The sequence below is a fragment of the Zootoca vivipara genome, chromosome 7 (assembly GCF_963506605.1).
Source record: "Zootoca vivipara chromosome 7, rZooViv1.1, whole genome shotgun sequence".
NCBI lineage: Eukaryota > Metazoa > Chordata > Lepidosauria > Squamata > Lacertidae > Zootoca > Zootoca vivipara.
In genome coordinates, this window is record NC_083282.1 from 2,586,116 (window position 1) to 2,612,132 (window position 26,017).

Below are 26,017 nucleotides of genomic sequence, written 5' to 3' on the forward strand. Positions count from 1 at the left end.
TGCTGCTGCTGCTGCCGCCGCCGCTGCCAGCATGTGGAGCAGAGGCACTGGCAATCATAAGAAGTTCATGTCTCATGGTTCCCAGCACCTCTGTACACCAGAAGTGTGGGGGAAGACAGGCACTGAGTGATAGCGCAGCCTCCTCAGTATCGGAATCACTTTCCTATCTTTTTCTAAAAGTGTTTGATTGACATAAAATATAAAGAGTTCTGTACTGTACTTTAAACCTTTCTTTTATTTTTTTTGTCTACCAGGGTTACTCAAAGTGATTATATTTCAAAAAGCATTAAACAAATAATCTCTTAGCTGACATCAAGAGCTTGAACCATTTATCTCTGGTGTCACCCACAAAAGCAAAACAAGTTTCAGTTTTATTGGTGCTTTAAAGCTCTTTCAACAAACTCCACACAAAGCCCAACTCAGCATATCTCTAGCTCGGAAAGATATGCAACCTGTCTCCTTTATTAGGTGTTTTAATCAACACAAGCAATAAAGTGATGCTAATTTTATTGATTATGGCAGCAGGTTTGGAGATAGCCACATGCTGCCACACCACAACTAGCTTATCAAGGCTCCAAGAAGACACAAGAACAGCCAGTTGCACTTGTAGAAAAGTTGACTTGCCCAAGAGGGGTGGCCAGAGGCAAACTGGTACCAATGTCCTTCTATGCCACCTGGCAGCTGCCCATTTCTTACATAAGATGGGATAATGTCACCCACCTTGAATGCATTATAACTTGTGGAAACACTTACTGGACTGAAGAACTTTAAAAATGAATATACATGTCCTATTGCACCTTTGAAACCTATCCCCCTTTGGGATCAGCCCTGATATTGTTAGTGTTGACTATGTTTGGTTGTTGTATATTTCAAAAAATAGTAAGATGACAATAAAAAAAACATACCTCTAGCTCCTCAGAGTCTATAGATGGCAGACTGGTGAGGTTGGCATAGATCTGCAGCGCCTTATTCCCAGCCTCCTCAGCATCTGCATGGACTTTGTTTGCCTGCTTTTCTAGATCTCGGGAAATGTCTTTTGCCTGGTTATACCTAGGAACCAAAGATAACCTTACTATTGTTCCTCTTTGGCCTGTTGGTCTAAGGCACTATTTCTGCTTTGGATGCAACAGGTCTTGTGCTCAAGGAGTGGGGTGGTGGGTATGGCTGCACCAGATGGGAAAAAGGGCCTGCAGCTCAGTAGCTGAACAAACACTTTTCCACCCAAGGAGCCCCTCATTTAATCTCTGGCATCTTTTAAACATAGAAATTAGGGAGCAGAGCTGGGAAAGACTGGTGCCTGGAACAGTCTTAAAAGACTAAAAAGACTTTAAAGAGCTGGTGCCAGTCAGAACACATCATACTGAACTTGATGGGTCAATGGTTTAGCAGTATAGGGCAGCCTTTCTAATAAAGTTAATCAGAGACGCTTTTAGATAAACAATTAAACAGTTCAATGCAAATACACACAAATCACTGAATTAAATATGGAAACTGGCAGGGAATACACTGCACCTATCGATGGACAGCTGCACAAGCAACCAGTCAGCTTCCATTTAAAAGGTACAGGTCATTTACCTTAGTATCACCAAGCCCATGCTTTAAACTTGATCTTTGGGGTGGCGGTGGAGGATAAAGACAGGGAAAATAATATTTGATTTGGATAAGTTTGATTAATTGTTGGTGGAGAATAGATGACATTTTTAGAATAGGATATTTGGATGTTAATGATAAAATGTGTTAGATTAATTTAAGAGATAAGATGAAAACTGCTTAATTGGATTATATAATGGACGCAGTGAGGGGGAATCGAGTAAGTCAACAATGTTAAGTAAACAATATAAGATTTGAGAGTTTTTTATGTTGTATTTTTTATTATTTGGGTTTTTTCTATATTTTGTTCTGAGTTTTTGTTAGGGTTTTTTGTGATTCTGTATTTGAAAAAACAAATAAAAATCATTTGGGGGCGAAACTGTTGTATTCAGCCAGACTTTTAAGTTCTTTAATGCAGCCTTGTTTTAACCCTTTAGCTTTTAACCCTGCACCTTTGTTGCTAGTTCTGCATCTAATGAGGCCATTCCACACAAATTGCAGCAGCAAATCCAGGTATGCCACAAACTGTACACTGAATGGGGAGCTACAGTAAATCCTGGGAATGTATGTGAATGAACCATATTTCTTTAAAGACACTTTGGTCTCATTCACACTTTACAATTGTAGATATACACTTCGTGTGTGCACCTAAAAACTTCCCTAAGCCTAATACTGATAAAGGTTTTATGCCTTAGGCTCCTGGATATAAATTACTGTCATCTGTTTTTGCATAAACAGTAACTATTTTAGCTATTCTGCTTCTTATGATCACTGCAGCATGTTGGACAGATGAAACATTTTAAAAATAAACCATCTCAATTTCTGTCTCCACTTCATACTTACTTCCTATTAAGGTCACCGATGTCATTCATGGTCTGATTCTCTCCTGCCAGGGTATCCAAGAGCAGCTTATATGCTTGTGTCGACGTATCATTTGCTTCTTTAGCTACACGAACAATGTCATCTGCTTCTTGCTTGTGCCTGGAGCAGTATTAGGAGAGCAAAACTAAATGGTTAGAGAACCACCATTGTTTTCTCTCCAAACATTCTAGTCGGAGTTAGACCCTAGGCATCATTTTCAAAGCGAATGATAACATGCCATAAACCTCAGTTTCAGGAACACTGCCTGAATTGTCCCTGAGAATGTAGCCAACACAGCCTATTCTTAAAATAGCAATAGCCAGCCTCTTTGTCAAGTGCACCTCAAATGTGCTGCTGCATAAAGGCAATACTCCATCTTTTCTGCTGGTGTATTCTCTAGCCAAGTCACAGCACAACATAGGAGATGCAGGCAGCAGTAGAGGCTTGGCTCCATGCCAAGGCCAGGCTCACTGGATCCTCCTGTTCAGAAGTGTCAAAGGTCCATGCTGTCAATGCCACTGGCTGGCCATTCATGATAGCTAGAGGTGGCTGCCTCTCCACTTCTTGCAAAGGACTGACATAATAGTTATCTTTCAAAAGCTTGTAGAAACCCACTGTTTTCCAGTTAGTATTTTTTTTTAAGGTGTGGGTGGGAGGGAAAGATTTACAGAACCCAGGTTAAAATTAAACAGGGAGGAACTTTAAAAAGTGGTTGAAGCACTCTAGCTTTTCATGGGCTAGAGTGCTTAAACCAATCATTGTTTTGTGAGTTGGTTGACCAACAGTCTCTGTTCATGTAAGGGGATTCAGATCCTGGTCTCTCCCAAATAATTGCCATTACTCAAGACTGTTGAAACAGGAAGTGACTAATATAAAAGCGGGAACGGGGTGGGGAGGGGAAGGAAAGAGACATACAACAGACTGAGCTAGCAGATACTTGCTAGTGTTATCAGAACAGAAGGTGGGGGAAGAGGACAAACTGATGACATACTCGCTTTGAGCAGACAGGTAATATACTCGCTTATCTGGCCGAGACTGCACCCTTCAGGGCCAGTTCTTACAAAGCATTTTGAGTTTATGTACAGATATACCTGAGCACAAAATATATATGTAACACATTAGTTAGGCTTTCATGTATGCTTTTCGTAGTTTTTTTCTTTTTAAAAGAAGCACAATGAGAAACTGCGCACCATGCATTTCAAAAGTAGAAGCTGCTATTTATACATGCACACACTCCTTTGTAACCTAAACAGTGCTTAAGTGCATTCTATACTGCAGAAAAGATCAATATGCCTTGTTAAGATGCAACCCTCAGTTAAATAATTAGAAGCAACACCATTCAAGCAGTTTATGGCTATGCCGAGACTGCTCCATTATGGGCCTCCCTTGTTCTATTCACCTTAGGGCAAAATGGCAAGGTAAGAACAAATGGGGGATAGAATGGGAGCAGGGAGGAAACAGTTCCCACAAAGGAGAGAGGGGCTGGTGGTTCAAGTGCGAAGAACAGTAAAAGGGAGCGTGGTAGGTGTGATTTTAAGGTATGCTGCAAGAGAAAGATGAAAGTGACTTGAGGAGGGGCAGCCTTGTGTTCCTTCACAATGTGCTGCTATATTATTTATTACATTTATAAAACTGCCCTTTCCCCGCTCAGTTCAAATGGAGAAAACAAGGGAAATAGGCTAAAATGCAGCACCATCACAAAGCAGCTAATCCATCAGGCCAAAAAGTACAACCAGCAGCTGTCCTAAAAATTCTCAGTTTCTGCTCAAGCTCCTTCCTCAAAAACCTGTGTAAAGAAAGTAGTCTTCACTTGCTGGCAAAAATAAATCATGGAGTGGGACGACTGAACCTCCACGAGGAGGTGGTTCCATCAGGTGGGACCCTTCGTGAAAGAAGCCCATGGTATTCACCAACACCAAGAGGGTTAAAAGTGCAGAAGGTATGCTAAGGGTGCAATGGGCTTACCGAGCAGCTAGCTGGCGGGCTTCTTCTGCCAGGCGAGTCATGTTGTTGGGGTCACTGGTTGATTCTGGTGGAGTAATAGACTAGAGAAGAACCAAACAGACTTTTAACGTCTCTTATATTTTTAAACAAATGAGCAGTAGCTACTTGCCTTCTCAGATTACTAATGGGTCTAAAGTATGGACTGGAGCTAGACATGGTGAGAAATATGGGGCCCTTGATGATACAGGCAAGTCTTGTGTGGTTCTCCCTCTTCCCCTGGTCTGTGTAGGTATGGAAATACACAGTGAGGCCCAAGAAAACACTTATTCATGACATGACATATGACATATGTCTCTCTCATGACATATGAGAGAGAGAAAGAGGAACTCAGCACAAGGTTGCCAATATCGCAAAGCTGACATGCAACCACACTTACTCCTTGATTGCCAACACCTTGTACTGTTTTTCAACATTTGACACTGGGCTGGTATCAGACAAACTATCAGGAAATATTCAATGCACTCAAATTCAGTAATTTTAGCTCTTTCAAAAAGGAAGACAAGAACCACTCACCACATTAGCAACTGCAACCTTTGCTCTCTGCAGCATATCTGAAGCTGTTTCAATCAGTTCCTGTGTGCTGTCCACCCGGGCTTGGGCCTGCCCAGCCAGATTTTCTGTCTCTTCCACGGTGTTCTGGATGTTCCTCAACCGACCAAGTTGGCCGGACAGAGTTCTGTTGATCTCCTGCAGGCGATCCATCAAGCCCTGGTCTACATCTGGAACAGACCAAGCCAAGCAACATGGACAGACTGAACTAATTGCACAAAAAGATGAGGCAAGAACAAGAATAAGGCATTGCGCCCAAATGCTTTCATTGATAATTGATTTTACTAAAAAGAAAAAAAGTGTGAATAGGAATGTAAAGAAAGGTGGATGCAAAAACTCCCAAGACTTTGGCAGCGTTTAGGCATTTTCCAAGAATATGGAAATGGTCAAACTGAAAGAATCTTGGGCAGAGGATTTTAGAGAGGAACTTCATGGTGTACTTTAAAACCAATAAAAGGTTTTCTTCTCTATTAGGGCCACACACAGCAAAAGCAGAGGGAGTCAACCAGAATTTCTTCAAGTTCTTCCTCTGAACTCATCTCTTCTCTTGAAGCCCTTGGTTTTCCTAAGCCCTGATTGACACAAAGTTTTAACTGTAGTTGCTTATATTCATCCCTTGTTATCCTTTCCTCTTTCCCCAGCTGTCTCTTACACTATCAAAGTTCAGATTAAATATTCCTTTGGGCAGGGACAAAACACTTGCAGACAACAAATTATGACAGGAACCATGGTACAGCTTCTTCTTACTGCACACAGGGTGGGGTAAAACAACAACAACAACAACAACAACAACAACAACAACAACAACAACACCCCACCAAGACCCCTGGAAACCCCTACTCCGAGCTACAAAATTCTTTCACAATTGCCTGAACATTGTTGAACAAATTAAGCTACTTTCTGATTTGGGAAATCCAGAAAAAGAACCTGTACACTTTGGATTAAACTTTTAGGAAAGACTTTTAAATTTGGTTTCCATTTATAATCACAAAAGAACACACCACTGCTATTGCCATTAAACACTAAAACCTAATTACTTCAATGTTATTACTTTCAGAAGATGACATCTCTTCTGAAATATTTATTTATAATTTATTTGTAAGAGAATTTCTAGCCCACCTCACCATATGATCCCAGCGTGGATAAACCACAGAACTAGAGAATTGCAGAGTTGGAAGGGACCATGAGGGTCATCTAGCCCAGCCCCCTGCAATGCTGGAAACTATTGCCCAATGTGGGGCTCGAACCCATGAACCTGAGATTAACAGCTCTATCAGCTGAGCTACCCCAATGGAACGTAATTTATAGAAGCAGATACAAATGCAGCACATCTTTGGGAAACAGCTAGGGAGTTGACAATCTCAGCTCCTCAGTTGCTGCAGTGACAGAATTACTAAATCCCCTACCCCAAATTAAAAAGCCTAATCAATAACATATGGCAATCGTGGGGAAACATGGGTATTCAGAAAGAAATCTGTTCTACCTACCTTTGCTGCTTTGGGCATCCTGAAGCAAGTCCATGACATCTCTTTCAGCTTCTTTCAGCCTGTCTTCAAAAGCCTGATCAGTTATAGTTTCTTCACCTGTTCCTATGTTGGCTATAAGATTTTCAAGCTCCTGCAATCTCTCCCGCTGTTCCACCACCTAAAGAGAAATGACAGAAAGGAGGGCTGAGGAAATATGTTTGCACTTGCCAAGCGTTTAAGACTCCAGTAGGAATCATTCAGTCCTCATCTACAGATCTCTCTCTACAATTAAGTATAGGACTTCACATAGTGACAATATCTCTGTGTTAGCACATTTCCAATTAAGCTGGATGAGCCTAAGGTTGTTGTATTTGCCAGTTTTTAGTACTCATGCTTGTGGGGGAAATAATCGGCAAAGGTTTGGACCGTGTTCCTAACAAAAACGTAGAAACTATACAGTCTAAGTGGGGGATGTTAAGACAACAGAAACAAAATGTACATCACTGAGTACAGCTTTAACTTGTTTGTTTATGAGAAGTATTTATTGCCTGCTCCTCGTTGCCAAAGCAATTCAAGAGCAGGTTACACTAAAACCAATCCAAAAGACATATTAAAAGAACAAGCAGTTAAACTCAACTGGATGGATAACAATTTGGCAGACTTCTCCAAATGCCTGGGTGATATAACTAGTTTCTTCCAACAACTTCTGAAGCTGCATTATAGACCAGGGAACACTTTGCAATAAAAGTTATGTGTCCACTGTGAACTTTTTTTGAGGAAGCGGATTGGGGGGATTGTCACTGCCTTTTTAAGGGCAGTGAAAACCCAATCCCCTGCACAACGGTAGGATGCTTTCGCCACACACAGGACCCAACTTGCAATTAGGGCTGTTTGGAGAACTCACTTTTTGAAAATTCCAACATAAATAGACCTTATCCACACATCCCAGGCTATGTACAAATTGATACATTATCATCCTCCAGATCCCACACATTTGGAAGTGTGTATTTTAAGAGACTTTCAACTGTCCTTAACCTATAATTCATCCATTAATCCAGATCTAAATCTATTTTCCCATCCATCTATCATATATTTCGCCTCTTAGCCTGAAGTTTATTCCCAAAAACTTTTCCATAAATTCAAATATTACTTCTTATATCCTAATAACACTTAAATACTTAAACCTAATTCAGCCCCCCCCCCCCCCCGGACTCAGGGTTTCCCAGATGAGTCAGCCAGTTGCATAAGTCGTTCCAGTTCCAGACCATCTTAATCAGTCAAAAAATATCGTCCATTATTACTTTTCACCCCACTCCCACTCTATCACCACCTATCCACCACTCTTCGTTCTTCATCCCCTGCTGCCTCCCCAATTCTTTGGCTTGCGATCTGATGGTGACTCGCAAGACAAATTCGTCTTGCGAAAAATTCATCTTGCGAATCACGGTTTCCCATAGGAATGCATTGAAATTTAATTAATGCGTTCCTATGGGCAAAAAAAAGAAATTTCAATGCATTCCTATGGGAAACCGCGATTCGCAAGACAATTTTTTTTGCAAAACGAATTGACTCGCGGAACGAATTAAATTCGTCTTGTGAGGCACCACTGTACTACGTTTCCACTTTTCAGCCCTACCTCAATTTTTAGTTCCCGTAGACTCTGACCCCAGTATGTATCCTGCCCCCCCCCTCACTGGGAGGGCATTATTCCACACTGGTTCTTCTTTGAGAAATATTTGAATCAAGCATGAATCTGGTTCCCCCCCCTCCCACAGGGGGCACAATGTTCCATGTATTTTCCTCTTCTTTCAATTGAATTGCATTGTCCAGGACTGGTGGTTGTTCATCTTTCTTCTCTGTATTCTCTGTTAAAATTGGTCTTTTTTCAATTTTTACACATTTCTGGTTTATTATTCCAATCTGTATTGAATTCTGGTGCACTTTGCTTTTTAAATTCAAAAGTGATCTCAGGAATTCCTCTTGAAAGTCTACGAAGTCAGATGATATTATGTCTACTGACATCTTGTTTATTTCAGGTTTCATGGGAACAGCACAGATTGCAAAGCAGGAAGTGGTGCAGTTCGTATTTCCAAACTTCAAAAACAAAAGTTATGTCTGAACTGGGTGCAAACTGACATTTTTAATTCTTCTTCATAACTTAAGGCTCTTATGTCCATTTATGAAAAAAGCAATGTCAAAACTTATTTTTCCCAGCCGAATATTTTGCACTCTTTTCAATATTGACAGTTCCAGACCTCAAAGAGGTAAACAAATTCCTTCCTATTGTGATGTCATAATGGCAGCTCACTGATCCCTCCAGGGACTCAACTCCAGTTTCCAGGGGGGCTTCCCCCAGTCCAAAATACAAATTTCTACAGGGATTTTGCTGAATTCAACCCCTTCCCCATTTACCCTGTCTTAGAGGGAAGGTTTTAAGTCCAATTTTTGAGATTAAAAGGTTGTCATCAGTCTTTCCGGCTTCGGGCAAATTAACTGCACCTCAGTTCTCTCAATGGGGGAGATCGACTTCCTTTTTTGGATCTCCTCCCGTGACCAATTATTTCCCATTTTAAAAAAATTAAAGCTCTTTTTCTTTACTCACGGTGTCCAATCTGTTCAAATCCTTTAATTTGGAAAAATCCACCGCTCCACAAGCTGCCGGCACGGAGCTTCACACTGCGAGGGTAACAGTTCTACTCAAGGCACCACGTCTCCACTCCGCTCACTCTCGGCTCCCTTAATAGGGCTTACCGGGGAGCAGAGGAGACAAAAAAAGGTGCAGCTGAGTCCCTCGCTGATCAGCAATGGCGGTAGACCGGAAGTCCCCTATTTTTAAGAGACTTTCAAACCCAACTCAACCCAGCTGACTTAACCATGGTTTGCTTTCTATCAACAAACCACTATGTGAAGCCATGGCTTAAAACAATGGTTTGGCGTTACTTCCAAATCCAACAGCCCTTCTTAAGCATTGTTTGTTTAGCTACCCCCACCCCACATGCTTCCCAAGATAGAGGCACAAGGCAAAGCAGCTGGAAAACAAACCAAGTTTGGGGGAAGCAAGCCATGGCTTGTTTGCTCATCTGTGCAATGACTCTATGATGAGAGAAAAAAACACATGGCTCAGCATAATATACAAATGCAGCCAGGGCAGATCAACAGACTGTAAATCTGGACTTAGCCTTGAGAACGGGCTTTCCTCCCGCTATCCTCCCTTCTCTGGAGCAATGTCCCCCTCTCCATTCATTTCTCCAGGTTAATAATTACATGACCACCCAAACAAACTATGATTAATACAACCAAAGGTCATTTACAATCATGATTTGCAAACTTAGTTGAACTGACATAAACACACAGTTTTACAAGCCTGACCTTATCTTTCACCAATCTGTAACACGCAGGGCACTCTTGACAGCCTGGCCAGGATCGATTGTAGAAATAGTTCTCTTCACACTGGTCACAGCGGTTCCCCACAAAACCTTCTTTGCACTCACAGCGACCATCCTCTTTGCACTGGAGAGATCGAGAACCTTCCGGGTCACAGTCACAAGCTGCAAAAAGACAAGATTTAAAAATAATTATGAGGAAGAGGAAAATGAGAAAAGGGGATTTGGATGAACATATTTCAGGACATACTTAAACAGTTTTGTTACACCTTGAAGACCAACAAACATATTTTAAATGCTACAGGATTAACAAAACTAACATTTGTTTGTCTTTAAGGCATGCGAAAATTGCACATTTATGACTACAGCTGACTGGATCTGCAAGTCATATGCATATGAAAGTTTGCAATCACTTGCATGATAGCTCAGCTTGAACAAGTTAAGACTCACTGAAGCCTAAGGGATCAATTGTGAGTAAATCTGCTAGTTTGCACCTTTTTGTAAAAGACTCATCTAACCAATTATTGGTGTCCTTATTTTCACATGCATTATGTTGTATAGCATTGTGGCTATTCCTTCAAGTGTAAGCACAACCTTCCAAGTCAACTTTGTCCTCGACACAAAGCAATAAAAGCAACAAACTGTTTCTTTCAGCCTGCTTCTCATTATGCAGATGCCTCCAAGTCCGGTTTTTGTTAGGACCAAGAGAAACCCAGTGTGCACCTCAGTACTCTATGCTGATCCAAATAAACACACACTTTCATCCCACCTACGGGCAAAAGTGGGCCAAAAGGTGGATGTTTGAAAGGGGTGTCCACTCTGTGAAAATACCAATGCTGATGGGATTTGTCTAGTCTGCAGAGCAAAGACTTTCTGGAAAGGTATTGGGTGAATATCCCATATCTGATATGTCTTTTAATATCAAGATGCAAGTGTGCAAACTTACATATAAACTCTCCCCATGGACCTCAGTGAGCCTGACTTGCTCCATCTGGGCTGTGAGAGAGTATTTCTGGGTGATCTACAAACATACATATGTATACAACATGCATTTGCAAGATTAAAATGGTAGGCAAAACCACATAATTTTACATCTTACTACATTGAGCTACTAGCAAAACAAAAACAGCTACTCATTTAGTAAGTATTACATTCTTACGAGCATAAGACTTACCACCTCATCAGCTGTTTGCAAGAACAAGACCCTATGAAGGAGCTTTGAGGTCTGCTTCTCATGTCACACCTTAATCATATGAAATCCATTCATGCAAGGCCACATCCATGCTTAACTATATAAAAAGCTTGCCATAAATTCTCTACTCTTGTAGATGTATTCACACTTCAATTTACACTTGCCAGCACAGCTGTGCACATGTACTAGGTCAAATGCTGGCTCCCCGGAAATCATGGCTTGCAAACTGAAATGAATGCTTCCTTGTCCTCCTTCCTTCCCTCTTCTCCAACCTCTCCTTGCCAGGGGGGGAATCATGGGTTAGCATAATATGCTCACCAACACAAATACTGGGTCCCAAGCACTTCCCAAACCATGATTTTCATCTCTCAATCAGATGTTTACTTATTCAACATAAAACTATGGATAATGCTGCAAAGGGAAGACAGCTCTGTAGAGGGAAGGTGGGAATACAGCAATATTCCCGAGGCTAGCTTCCAATCGGCAAGCCATGGTTTGCAGAGAACTACAGATGCATGTTCATTGGGCCACTGTATCAAACCAACAGTTAGAATCACTTTACTCTTGCGATATTAGGGAACCAGAGATGGGAGGGTTTAGATGAGTAGGAATGTATGTCCCAATCCGACACACTTTACATGTTCTCAAGCCCGAGTTAGCAGCTAAAGGCCACATTCCAGAGTAGAGGCGTAGGAGTGTAACAGCCAAAAGCAGGTCAGTTCTGGGACAAAATTCAGAGCAAGTGTTTATGACAAGGAGCAGCAGATGGTCTACAAGTATATGCAATCATAATGCCCTAGAGGCAGAAAGTAATACTCACACAACTGCAAAAACATCCTCAATAGACTTGAAACTCACACAACATGCAGGAAGCAGACAGACAAAAGAAAAAAATGGGGAGGGTGACGCAAAGAGCCTCTTGGGATGTCCAAGTCCATAAACACACTAAGAGTGGTGAGCAACGAAACACATTTTCAACAGAGAAGAAAAAATGGTGATAAACAAATGTAAGAGAAAATAATGGGAAAGAAAAGCCATGTTCCCTGCTGCCCCCTTGCTTACGTTTGCAGCCTTCAGGACCAAATCCGAAATGGTTTGCCTCACATCTCTCGCAACGCTGCCCAGTAATGCCTGGCTGGCATTCACATTGCCCTGTCTGTATTTCACAGTGGCCATTAGTGGAACCCAATGGATGGCAGTTACACCTACCAGAGGAGGAGGAAGACGACAACATGTTTTAGCATTAAGGCACATAGTTAAAACAATAAGACTGCACATGAGCATCATGTTTGATTTGGGTCCGGTGCAATGCAAGTCACATTCCCCATGATAGGTCTGAAATAATGCTGGATCAAAAAGTGGTGCCAAAATGAAATACAAGATAAAGTGCATTTGCCTGCTTTCCATAAAAATTCAAGCCTTAAACACATCCAAAAAAACCCCACAAAGCGGAAGAGTGCTAGCTCAATAAGGCAGCCTTCTAAATGCTAGTCTACTATTTGAGGAGCAACTTCTTCCCTCCTAAAAACTGGATTGAGATCCACCCCAGGGTCACAAAAACAGACCTACAATGTAGTTACTGTCGTCTGAAACAGTAATTAGCAATGTCCCAAAATTCCAGCCGGTCATTATTATCAGCCTAGGAAAAAGCAAGGGAAGGGGGAAGTGGCCAAAGTGTAGCTATAGCTATTAAAGCAGTTTCTGAAGGGAATAGGGACTAACAGCTTAAGGAATAGGTTAAGCAATGTCTTTAAAGAAAGGGTGGGATTTTAAGTAGGTATATGAAGGGAAGGGTGCTACCATACTGATCTTCTGGGAAGGAGTTATAGGCCCCATTTTTGTCATCCTAACCTTCCCCCAAAGAGTTCCTGTGACAAGGTGAGAGCAGTGGGACCATCTCACCTCTCACAGCCACTTCTGCTCTGCAGGTTGTAGAAGCCAGGCTGACAAGAGCTGCAGTCCCTTTCTGTGACGTGTGGGAGGCACTCACACTGCCCCGTGACTTGATTGCAGTTGGTCTGTAAGTTCACCGTGCCGTAAGGATTGCAGTTGCAAGCTGCAGGATCAAAAGTGGAACCAACAACATGTATTTTCTAGTAAGAAAGGGTTCGGAGAACAGCTGTGGACTAGTTGAAGTTGCAGGTGCACCCTCAATGGGGGAAAGGGCAAAAGTACTATTTTGTATTTCAGGTGTTTTATTATTCAAAACGTTGCAATACATACATAAATCCGGGGGTGCCTCACTGCAAAGGGAAAGCAACTATTCTTTACGAGTTCAAGACTCATATTCAGTTTCACCACAATGATTACAAGTGCCTAGGAGATGGGGGAGTGCCTTGTGTTCTAACCTAGACCCCTGGATTGTAACAAAGAACATATTACAGACACATACCTTTGCACTTGTCCTCTGTATTCTGAGCCAAGGGATTCCCATAGAATCCATCTTTGCACCGGTCACAGTAGAAACCAGCCGTATTATAGATGCACTTCAGACATTCGCCCGTCAAGCGGTTGCAATTCCCAACAGCATTGGGGTCAATGTTGTCACTGCACTGGCAGAGGCGGCAAAGCCTGACGGGGCCATTCTCACCAAGAGGATCTCCAAAATAGCCATCATCGCACAATTCACACCGTTTGCCTACAAGGGCAAAGCACATTAGAAAGCAAAATGAATTTTCTCGAATGCTGTTCTTCTATAGCCTAAAAAAAAACATCAGGATGAGTGAAACCAAACATTTATAATTTCGGAACTCTAATCCACACCAACACCAACACGTAACTCAGCCAAGATCATAATACCCAACACTCAAGTAATGGAAATTGATCTTGCATTTATCACTTAATCCAGGCATGGCCAAACTTGGCCCTCCAGCTGTTTTGGGACTACAACTCCCACGATCCCTAGCTAACAGGACCAGTGGTCAGGGATGATGGGGATTGTAGTCCCAAAACAGCTGGAGGGCCAAGTTTGGCCAGAAAACTCAGGTGATGAATACTGATAGAACTGCAGCCAATATGGAGCCACTGAAACAAGAAGGATGCTGGGAGAACCCCAAGATTTTAAGAAATGCATTTCTAAAGGAAAGACTCAGGGGGTCAAACCACCTAAGTGTGTTCAGTAGCAACAGCATGTGCAGTGAGACATGGGAAGGAAAAATGGAGGCGTGTGAAATGCCATGCTTAGACAGAATGGTTGGCTGGAACCTTGAACAGAGATACTTCCTTTAGGCTACACTGCAAATTTTTGTTGCTGGTCCCATTTGTTTACTATACGTGCATGTTGTTTTTTCCTCCAAAGAGCTCAGAGTAGTACTTTAGCCTCACAACAATGCTGGGAGAAAGTAAAGCACTGTGGATATGAAAATGTGTTTTTCATGACCAAATCCAACAATCAAACCATTGTGTCACACGGGCGTTATTCAACTGACATAAGCTGTAGCTCACTGGGGTGGAAATGAGCCTGTGGTAGCCTCGGGTTCATGCCCCCACTCTGGTGTAACCACACAGTTTGAAGGCTTTCCCTTCCGTTTTTTATAAATCGTAGCTTGCTTTGACATCTGATTATTATTATTTTAAAAACTTACTTCGTTAAAAACAAGCTAGCTGCACACCATGGCTTATGTTTGCTAAACCATGGTTAAGACCCGTGCTTTTTTTCCCTAGAAAAAGAGGTGCAGGAACTCCCAAAAAGTTGTTGAGCTTTTTTGATGAACAACCCTAAGAGAGCCTCTTTAGGGGGGAGGGGACCGCTTCTCTGCCCAACCATCCCGCTGCCAGCATCACTGTGGCTGCATTACAATGTCGCCTCTGACTCTCTGCCCCACAGCCATGAGTGGCATGCAGCCCAAAGCCCCCGACTTGCAGCTCTGGGCAACGTGCTGCCAGTATGCTACAATGAGGTGCCAAAGAGGTTGTGGAACTCAGTTCCGGTGAGTTCCGGCTGAAAGAAAGCCCTGGTTAAGACTGAACACAGTAGCAATGAAGACTGAACCACAGTAGGGTTCAGTAGCAATTTTTTATGGTTTGGTTGAATCTGGTTAAACAAAAATGGAAATGACAGCTTCCCCGTGGCTTCTTCACTAATGCTGGGAAGCAAGTGAGAACAAGTTAAGAGCTACGAAGGCAAAATACGAGATGAGAAGGAAGAAATGTGATATCTTGACAAGGGGGAAGGCCCCTCCCCATGACTTGAAAAATCAAGGACTTAAAAGAGAGAAAGTAGAGTTGAAAAGTGAAGCAACATTTCCACAGTAAAAACCTTAAACTGAAAAGGAATTTGCTGAAACATGATGGAGAGCAAACAGGTATAATCAAATTTATAACCCATACAAAGACCAAAAGAGTGCAAAACAGACCAAAAGTAAGGAAATGCTAAGGAGAAATAAACAGCTGAGCACCTGGGTAGAGGAGTGTCAGGATGGTTTGCTTATAGTTTCATATTTGTATTACAGGACACAATAGACTAGGAGTTTTATCATTGGTGTAGCCAGGATTTTTGTTAGGGAGGCAGAACTTCGTGTTTGTGTTGATTTGTATTGATTATGGGGGGCAGCTGCCCCCCCTGCCGCCGCCCCTGGCTACACCCCTGAGTTTTATGTTCACATGTTTTAGCGATTGTGTTGGCAGAAAATGTATTTCAGTTAGGAGAATCTTTAGATAAGGACGAGAGATGGCTCTCTCCTCTCCTCTAGAGCACATTCAGACAGATGGCCTCTCGCAACTGCCACAGACGCCATACAGAAAAGCTATCGTTATTTTCATCTATCCATTAATTGATATGGTAGAACTAAAGATTAACTGGGGGGAACTTGAACTTCAAAGATACAGGAATCCAGGAGCATCATAGCTGTTAGGGCTGATAAGAAATACCAAGGAGCCGCCACCCATCTCAACAAATCCAGCACCAAGATGTAAAATTTCTTTTTGTGTTGGCTTGCACAACTCTTACAAGCTCATTTATGGAATGCAGACAAGTTGCACAATTATTTGGGGGCTGCCTTCTCCTCAGATGAATCAGCCAATAGTTCATCTGGGGGCCAATTCTGAACTGCCCTGCAATTCACTAAGACAGGAAGGAGTGTGTGTGTGTGTGTGTGTGTGTGTGTGTGTGTGTGTGTGTGTGAAGTCTTCTACTTGCTGTAATGGTCAATGAGGCCAGTGACCAAATGGGACAGTTCCTCTTTTGTGTTTGCTTGTCTTCAGCTTTCCTGGATACCTATTATCCACAGTTCTTAAGCAAAGGTATCACCCTCAGATGGGCTGCAAATTCCATTTCCCCATTCAAACAACACCCAAAGAATTGGCCACAGGTAAACACAGTAAACACAGTACCGCACAATTGCGCTCATTTCACACGCTAGCAAGGTTATGCTTAAAATTCTACAAGGCAGGCTTAGGCAGTATGTGGACCGAGAACTCCCAGAAGTGCAAGCTGGATTTCGAAAGGGCAGAGGAACCAGAGACCAAATAGCAAACATGCGCTGGATTATGGAGAAAGCTAGAGAGTTCCAGAAAAACGTCTACTTCTGCTTCATTGACTATGCAAAAGCCTTTGACTGTGTCGACCACAGCAAACTATGGCAAGTTCTTAAAGAAATGGGAGTGCCTGATCACCTCATCTGTCTCCTGAGAAATCTCTATGTGGGACAAGAAGCTACAGTTAGAACTGGATATGGAACAACTGATTGGTTCAAAATTGGGAAAGGAGTACGACAAGGTTGTATATTGTCTCCCTGCTTATTTAACTTATATGCAGAATTCATCATGCGAAAGGCTGGACTAGATGAATCCCAAGCCGGAATTAAGATTGCCGGAAGAAATATCAACAACCTCAGATATGCAGATGACACAACCTTGATGGCAGAAAGTGAGGAGGAATTAAAGAACCTTTTAATGAGGGTGAAAGAGGAGAGCGCAAAATATGGTCTGAAGCTCAACATCAAAAAAACCAAGATCATGGCCGCTGGTCCCATCACCTCCTGGCAAATAGAAGGGGAAGAAATGGAGGCAGTGAGAGATTTTACTTTCTTGGGCTCCTTGATCACTGCAGATGGTGACAGCAGTCACGAAATTAAAAGACGCCTGCTTCTTGGGAGAAAAGCAATGACAAACCTAGACAGCATCTTAAAAAGCAGAGACATCACCTTGCCGACAAAGGTCCGTATAGTTAAAGCTATGGTTTTCCCAGTAGTGATGTATGGAAGTGAGAGTTGGACCATAAAGAAGGCTGATCGCCGAAGAATTGATGCTTTTGAATTATGGTGCTGGAGGAGACTCTTGAGAGTCCCATGGACTGCTAGAAGATCAAACCTATCCATTCTTAAGGAAATCAGCCCTGAGTGCTCCCTGGAAGGACGGATCGTGAAGCTGAGGCTCCAATACTTTGGCCACCTCATGAGAAGAGAAGAATCCTTGGAAAAGACCCTGATGTTGGGAAAGATTGAGGGCACTAGGAGAAGGGGACGACAGAGGACAAGATGGTTGGACAGTGTTCTCGAAGCTACGAACATGAGTTTGACCAAACTGCGGGAGGCAGTGCAAGACAGGAGTGCCTGGCGTGCTATGGTCCATGGGGTCACGAAGAGTCGGACACGACTAAACGACTAAACAACAACAAAACACAGTAAACACCACCAATTCACTACTGTGCACTTCACCCTAAAACAAGCACCATGTGACATCAGCTTCTGTTTTAGAGGGAATGAACAGAGGATTGAGGTAGGATACTAGCAACAGCACTGAATTCAATAATTCAGGGGTTCAGAGGGTGGCAAAATGAAAATGGGCCTTTTTGGTGGTGACTTGCCTGGCGTCATCATTACATGCCTTTAGGTGCCAGATGAAAACAATCCTTTCACCCAGGTGTTTGGCCAGTTGATGGTCTGTTAAAGGTGTGGGTGGCACCTTTAATTATGATCATTTCATGTTTTTAATGTTATATACTGGCCTGGGATCTTTTGATAAAGAGCAGTATATAAATCAAATAAATCATCTTCATCTCTTGCTCCATTCACATTCTGGACCCTGCCAACCGCTGTCCTGCAACCCCCCAGAGAGTTGTCAATGAAGGTGGAACTTGAGCTGTAAAAAGTTCCCCGCCCCTGTATTAAAAATAATAATAAAGTGTATGGAACATCCTTCAACCAATTCCCCACCTTAGAAGACCTCTGGCAAATAGCATGTGAATATGTATAACTGAAGCTTTATGTATGGTAGCATACCTGTAGTACCAGCTGGGCAACTGGTGCACACCACCTCCTTGGTTTTGGGTACTATGGCACAGCTTGACCCCCCTGGACATGGACACGGCTGGCAATCGGAAGAGCTGCCTGTGGTTGCATCTCCATAATAGCCATCACTGCACTTCTCACAGTGAGGGCCTGCTGTGTTGTCCCTGCAGTCACAGGCTCCTGTTTCAGGTGGGAGAAAGAGGGTGGTTTATTCCCCAGATATGTGCGGCCAGTGGGAAACCGCTTTACAGGAATCTCTCTTGGCCCAGACTAATTTCTCAGCACATAGCCATATCCGGAAAAATTATGTGCTTAAGCTTTCGGGGGTGGACAAGGCACAGGGCTGGATTTATTTTTTCCACTTAGTTGCTTTGTCTTTCCAGTGACTGCTTGCTATTCCAAGAACAGTATTACCAAAGGAGAGGGAGGGAGGGAACTGAAAAGTAAAACTAAATGAGGAAGAGGGGAATTTCCTCTGTGAACACTGTCATGGTCCAGAAGAACTTTCAACTCTGGCTGGTGGCTTAAATCTCTGTAAAGTGCCGCAGGCCTCAAATTAGAGACTGGGAAACAGATACAGGCACCTTGCTTTTCTGTGGCAGCTTGCCAGAAGAGGGAGCTTGCTCTTTGCTGTGATCAGATACCACAATGCACCTGGGAAAGCAGTTGTCGGGTGGCATGAATATCCAAACTCATAGGAATGTAAGAGCCTGGCTGCTGGATCAGGCCAAAGGGGACCCATCTAGTCCAGCTTCCTGTTTCCACAGTGGCCAACCAGAAGCTTGTGCGAAGCCCATAAACAGCTCATGGGTCCCCATGTGCAGTTCCTAGGAACCAGCATTCCAAGCTGGTGGGCATCGCTCCCTCTTAATAATAATAATAATAATAATAATAATAATAATAATAATAATAATTTATTACTTATACCCCGCCCATCTGGCTGGGTTTCCCTTCCCTCTTGTGGGAGAAACTGCCAAAGGACAAGAAGAGTTTGGATTTGATATCCCGCTTTATCACTACCCGAAGGAGTCTCAAAGCGGCTAACAATCTCCTTTCCCTTCCTCCCCCACAACAAACACTCTGTGAGGTGAGTGGGGCTGAGAGACTTCAAAGAAGTGTGACTAGCCCAAGGTCACCCAGCAAGCTGCATGTGGAGGAGCGGAGATGCGAACCCGGTTCCCCAGATTACGAGTCCACCGCTCTTAACCACTACACCACACTGGCTCTCAACTACATGCTGTGTGAATAAGTACTTTTTTCGATCTCAGGTCAACTGCCAATGCTATCAATTCAATGAGACTTCCTGGGCCAGTATCATATTCTAGGTCTAATGGCAAAGCTCAAAAATAAAAAAAATAAAACAAAAACCCCCAACACCGCCTGCACCTGAGCGCTCTCTTACCCGATTCAGGGTTGCATGTTTCACTGTGCCCATTGCAGAAGCAAGGCACACACGGACTGTAGGGCCCAAGATTAGGGGTCTCCCTCCTGTAGCCCTGGGCACATCGTTCACAGAACTGCCCCAAGTATCCCGTGGGACATGTACAGCTCTCCACCCAAGTTGCTGGTGTTCCAGACCCGGGCCGAGCGCTCACAATAGTGACATCATCCAAATATCCAGCACCTGGGGAAAAAAGATGTGGTTCATACATGCAAATGTGAATATCACTAACTATTAGAAGTGTAGAAGCTTAGAACAGCTTTGGAAGCAAAGAACCTGAATCCTGTCTAAGACAAAACACAAGTTCACATGTTCAAGATTTCCAGCTGTGAGCCTCACAGATGTGACCCTCTAGGTGACCTTCTCTCTAAGGCCCTGGTCAGGACTAGTGTGGGATGAGAGTGAGGAGGGAAGGAGCCAGCTCCACCCTTTCAACTTCCCCACCAGCAAATTCTGTTGCTACTTTCACCACACTTTTAACTCCCGTAATGAATTCTTAATTCCTTGGTTGTTTTACAAACCTTCCTATGAGGGATTAGAAATGACCATAACTATTGGCAGCACGGTTGCACTAGGTAAACATATGGTTTAAATGTCAGCAAAATTATCTTCCATGTGTTTCTGCTTAGAACAGGCATCCCCAAAGTTCGGCCCTCCAGATGTTTTTGGACTACAATTCCCATCTTCCCCAACCACTGGTCCTGTTAGGGATCATGGGAGTTGTAGGCCAAGACATCTGGAGGGCCGCAGTTTGGGGATGCCTGACTTAGAAGATGGCATATAAATAAATCAAATTATTAGGTTTTTTAAAAAATAAAAAAAATCTAATTCATTAAGATAGGTAAAGGTAAAGGGACCCCTGACCATTAGATCCAGTTATGGCAGACTCTGGGGTTGCGGCGTTCATCTCGCATTATTGGCCGAGGGAGCCAGCGTACAGTTTCCAGGTCATGTGGCCAGCATGACAAAGCCGCTTCTGGCAAACCAGAGTAGCACACGGAAACGCTGTTTATCTTCCCACTGTAGTGGTACCTATTTATCTACTTGCACTTTGACGTGCTTTCGAACTGCTAGGTTGGCAGGAGCTGGGACCGAGCAACGGGAGCTCACCCCGCCGCAGGGATTTGAACCACCGACCTTCTGATCAGCAAGCCCTAGGCTTTGTGGTTTAACCCACAGCACCACCGGCGTCCCTAATTCATTAAGATATCCATGTCAAATTAGACATTTTGTGTACTGCAAGGCTGGTTCTAGACCAGGCATAGGCAAACTCGGCCCTCCAGATGTTTTGGGACTACAACTCCCATCATCCCTGACCACTGGTCCTGTTAGCTAGGGATGATGGGAGTTGTAGGCCAAAACATCTGGAGGGCCAAGTTTGCCTATGCCTGTTCCAGACATATCAAAAACGTGTTTCAGGAAAACATATTGTAAACTTCATTATGGGAAATCACATTGGTGAAAGACAGGACTCTATAGTGCCACCTGGTGTCACAGTGTTATAACGCTTTTTCTTTACTAATGTAGCTGAGTCCCAAGTTGAACTATAAACCTTCAATAGAGGTATTTTAATATTTTTTGCTGATGCTGTGTGTGTGTGTGTGTGTGTGTGTGTGTGTGTTAAAAAAAATCTGATTCTGAGAGTCCTCTGTGGGTGGAGTTTTAGCTCATTCTTGGAGATTCTAAATGATGACCATATTTAAGGCCCAGCCATTCTGTTTCCCCAGCCATTCTGGGCAGCCTACAACAAAGCTTTATTTACTTCAACCAGTGCACAGCCACTGGTTGAGCACAAGGGACCCATTATGTAATGTGCAGAAGAACTTGTTTGCTACCAACGGCACCATGGGTCAGGAACAAACACTCCATCCCACTTCTTCTTGCACTCCCTGGACCAGTTTTGCCTCCTATCCTGCTTTGTGTTAATTATCATCTCGCATTAGAGGTGATGCAAAGGTCCCTCATATCTACTTCACAAATCTGCTCGAAACCATAGCTTTTATTCTCTGGTTCCTGATTTGCATGCAGGCCCATGTAACATAATTAATGCTGGCAAATGTAACTGCTCCAGAGATGGTAGGAGGGAAGGTGCATCTCTGAGGCTGGCTCCTGATTTGCAAGTGAAGCTGCTCAGAGAACCAGCACTGCATGTGATGCTGAGAGACCAGCGTGGGGAGATGCCTTTGCACAGCAGAGCTAACAGGCAAGCAGAGATGGCAACTTGCCAAAAATCCTCCTTGTAAAAGCATGGGAGTGGGTAAAGAATGCAGCTTTCACTACCATAAAATGTATTTGCACACACCATTCCTTCGGCTTATATGGTCAGGAAAGAGCCTGCCACAGCTACCGCCCCTTCGCAGATGGACTGGCTGATCTCTTGGCCCAGCCTAACTTTTTAATCCATCCTTTATAAACATTTATTGTGAGACCTCCCAGCAAAACCCTACAGCTCTTCTAACTGGCTCGTTGCTTAAAGCCATGCCCTAGAAATTGCCCTTAGGATTGCCTCACGTATAAAACAATTTTATGGAACTATATTTTGATGGAAGGATGTTTACATTTTGGGTAGAAAACTCTGACTTCCGCCACAGCCCTAGGTGCCCCTGCATGTTTGCAATGAAAGGAATGTTAATCACACCACAATTTTCCTGCATTTCTCCCACCCCCCTTTCAGTAAAGCTTGTCACCAAAGCATACATAACTTACCCATGCTCCTGCAAATTCCATACATTTTAGACATATTTAGCAGATGCTTTCTGCATTGTCTCAACATAGCTTTACGTTAAGGGCAACTTCTGTCAGGTGGTTAATGAATACATAATTCAGAAAGTTCTGCAATTTACATGGGAAAGCAGGAAGGTGTTGGCTAAATCAATATGATCTGTTAAATTCTGCTTTATCTCAGGAAAATGTCATTTGCTGGTCAATGACAACAGCATTTGGACATTCATTATAAGTGCTCATTCAGCTCTGAGATTTACTGAAAAATGTTAAGAATTTTCCTCTGGCCCTCTTCTAAACTCAAACATTAATGGAAAATATCCACAATTTAGCAAATCTGCAACATTTACCATCATCCAACAATAGTTGAATGATAATATTCCAGGGATGAGGAACTTGTGTCCCATCAGATGCAGTTGGACTCAAACTCCCATCTGCCCCAGTCAGCATGCCCACTTCTCAGGGACAGAAGCTGCACTCCAACAATATCTGGAAGGCTTGAAATTCCCAGTCTCTGGCCTATTTCCTTTCCTTCTTGGTGTAAAGAGGCTAACGTGCTTGACACCCATTCAGCCTGATCATCCAGCTGCTGTGGCAACTTACTCCTCTCGCTGTAGGTCCCACGGATCTTGATTGCTGTTAAGTTGTGCAGCAGCTTCTGGAACTCAAACGGGGTAAGAGAAGGTCTCCATGGATAATCTGCAGCTTCATGGAGTCTAACAGGGAAGAGACATGCATCATTTTTAAACCTCTGAAGCATTCACTTGTGAGATTAGTCATTCCCCTTCTCCAGGACAACTCAAGAAACTGTGCGGTGTTACTGTATTATGATTTGGGGGGGGGGCACACTTGCCTCTACCCAGGGATTAGTGCAAAGGGTTAGGCATTTTTATTTGTTTCTTCCTTTCCATCCCACCAGGCTAAGAGGTTCTGGAGTAACTTCCCAATCTTTGCCCTTCACCTGGCATTGGCGTGCCAGCAGCGCTTGAAGGAGGTCGCACTCACTCTAGCCTGCCCAGCCATCAGCTGTGTAGCCATGATTTCCAGAGCTATTCAAACCCAAGTGCCACACAGCAGCTGCCATGCAGCCCACTATCCCTCCATCATCTCAACAGGCACCACTGTCAAGTTGTAACAGGTATGCAGCAAAGTGTCCAACCGGAGGGGGAACGGGGCACACAAGACAGGTCTATTTTGCATGCTTTGTTCCAGTTGCATTTTTAACATTACATTGGCAGTGAAGAGAAAGAAAGGTGGCAGCCATGAAGAGCTGGGGACAAAATGCATCCATAAAACAGGACAAGAAACTATCCACCTTGAGATAGTCAGAGAAGGTGGTCTGAAGACACAGGAGGCTGGTTCTGTTGAATCAAAGCTGGGTCTAAAACATATCCATAAGCTGCCCTGAGCTACTCAGAGGAAGGACAGGAAAAACAACAAATCAATACAGGATGAAGCCATCATGTTTTTAGAGTACAGCCTGAATTAGCCTTTTAATAATAACCATGTGGGAAAGAACCCTCCATCCATTTTAAGCTGAAACAAGTAAGTTTGAATGTGTGTCCTCAAACAAAATTTAGACATGAACCCACAAAAGTGAAGCAAGCACCTGTGGACACACTGGTTGAAAGGGAGAAGTTGGCATAACCCACTTACTCTCAGCAACCAGAAGCACCATAACAAGACACTGGAAAGACCTATCAGGAGTAAACATGGACCAATGGTACCAAATAGTATGGGAAACAGTCCTACTAGAAAAATTAACCAATAACTGAAACTGACACGGGGGCAAATAGAAGAAGACGGCTTCACCCCGGTATGGCTCCCCTTTATCACATACACAGCCCAACAAGACAATGACAAAAATCCACCAACAGCATACGAATCAATATGGTTAACCTGACCAAAAACACTCACCCACCCCACTCACACACAAAACAAAGACCACCACAGCCAATCACAAAGGAAGAACCATATCCTAGGCCAACCCCAACATCTCTCACCATCAAAGGAAAACAAGCGAACAACAGAGAACCCACACAAGCATCGCTGACAACTCCCCCCCACACTTATTAAGCAAAAAAAAAAAACCCACCATTGTCACCCCACCACCACCCTCCCCCCATCTACTTTCCTTCCCCTCTCCTCACTGATGAAACTGATTTGTAAAAATGCTAAGAGAGACATTGCACTTTTCTTTGTAAACCAAGAAAACCCTTAATAAAAATATATTTAAAAGAAGAAGAAGAAAGAAAGGGAAAAGTTGGGTGCACTCTTAACTCTCCCCAATTAATATTAACAGGACTTCACAAGTGCTCAACTCTGGCTGGATCATAACCCCTCCCCCTCCCCAATTCAAAGCTTCACAATTTTTAGCCTTGAAACCGTAGATCTCTTAAGTGATGATGCCATATTGTTTGGGCTGCAAACATCAGGCAATAGGTTAGATCAGGCATCCCCAAACTTCGGCCCTCCAGATGTTTTGGACTACATTTCCCATCTTCCCCGACCACTGGTCCTGTTAGCTAGGGATCATGGGAGTTGTAGGCCAAAACATCTGGAGGGCCACAGTTTGGGGATGCCTGGGTTAGATGAATCAGTTAAAAATCTACTGCATAATTAAATTGGCAGCAGAAATTCTTAAAGTAGCATTATTTTTAATACAAATTACTTTTTAAAAAAAATCCTGCATAAAGGTAAAGGGACCCCTGACCGTTAGGTCCAGTCGCGGATGACTCTGGGGTTGCGGTACTCATCTCGCGTTATTGGCCGAGGGAGCCAGCGTATAGCTTCCAGGTCATACAAGGAAAAACCCTCTTAATATGCAGTATACTGCCTTCCCTTGCATTACAACTGCCAATAAAATGTCTACATCTAGAACAGAGACATACACACACAATAATTATGGGCCAACTTCAAATTGTTGAAAAAACACAATCCCACTGTTCCCAGAGTTTTTGTAGGCAGCATTTATCAATGATTCAAGCTTAGTGGGTATTCACCCATAGCTGGCCACAGCTAGAATTCCAATCCGAAACTGCAATCTCTTTAAAGAAACATTTTGTGCTGCATTAGATTCTGGTTAAAGCCGTTTGCTGCTCCTTCAATCAACCTTGAACTTCCCCAGATGAGAAAAACACGAATCCACATGGCCTCACCTGAAGGCATATTTCAGGCTGCTCTCACTGGGATAGGAGTTGCCTTGAGCAATCAGAGGTACGGACACTCTCAGGCCAGCGCCTTCAAGCACTATGTCCTCCGCAGAAAGGCGTGTGTCCCGCCTATCGACCCGAAAAGAGAATGTCACGTTTTGGCCGTAACTCAAGATTTGATTCCCAAGGAACTTGCCTGAAAGGGAAGAGAGTAAAGGCAGAGAGTTTAGTTGTAAATATTAGCACGCTACCGGTCCATTCAAATAACCATGCCACTCTTGTTATATACCTGGTGCAATGAAGTAGATGGGAAAGGGAGTTTCTGAGATCACAGATATGTCTTGAGTCTCACTAATCCATTGAACTGAGATTTCAGTGCCATCTCGCTGTTCTGCATGCCAGTCTTCCTCACCTGAAAGCCACAAAAAG

General features: G+C 43.3%; 1 protein-coding gene across 1 annotated transcript in view; it reads right to left on the reverse strand.

The window, feature by feature from the left end:
- LAMC1 (laminin subunit gamma 1) overlaps window positions 1-26,017 on the reverse strand; it is a 122,502-nt gene that overhangs the window by 10,224 nt on the left and 86,261 nt on the right. Inside the window, exons 9-22 of the mRNA XM_035123885.2 lie at window positions 25,878-26,000; window positions 25,595-25,784; window positions 23,040-23,152; window positions 19,677-19,898; window positions 18,266-18,454; window positions 13,438-13,683; window positions 12,948-13,101; window positions 12,108-12,250; window positions 9,840-10,018; window positions 6,492-6,648; window positions 4,969-5,174; window positions 4,417-4,496; window positions 2,434-2,571; window positions 906-1,050 (exon numbers count right to left, since the gene is read on the reverse strand). Coding sequence (XP_034979776.1) covers window positions 906-1,050; window positions 2,434-2,571; window positions 4,417-4,496; window positions 4,969-5,174; window positions 6,492-6,648; window positions 9,840-10,018; window positions 12,108-12,250; window positions 12,948-13,101; window positions 13,438-13,683; window positions 18,266-18,454; window positions 19,677-19,898; window positions 23,040-23,152; window positions 25,595-25,784; window positions 25,878-26,000 — 2,285 coding nt within the window. The remainder of the gene's footprint in view (window positions 1-905; window positions 1,051-2,433; window positions 2,572-4,416; window positions 4,497-4,968; window positions 5,175-6,491; window positions 6,649-9,839; window positions 10,019-12,107; window positions 12,251-12,947; window positions 13,102-13,437; window positions 13,684-18,265; window positions 18,455-19,676; window positions 19,899-23,039; window positions 23,153-25,594; window positions 25,785-25,877; window positions 26,001-26,017) is intronic.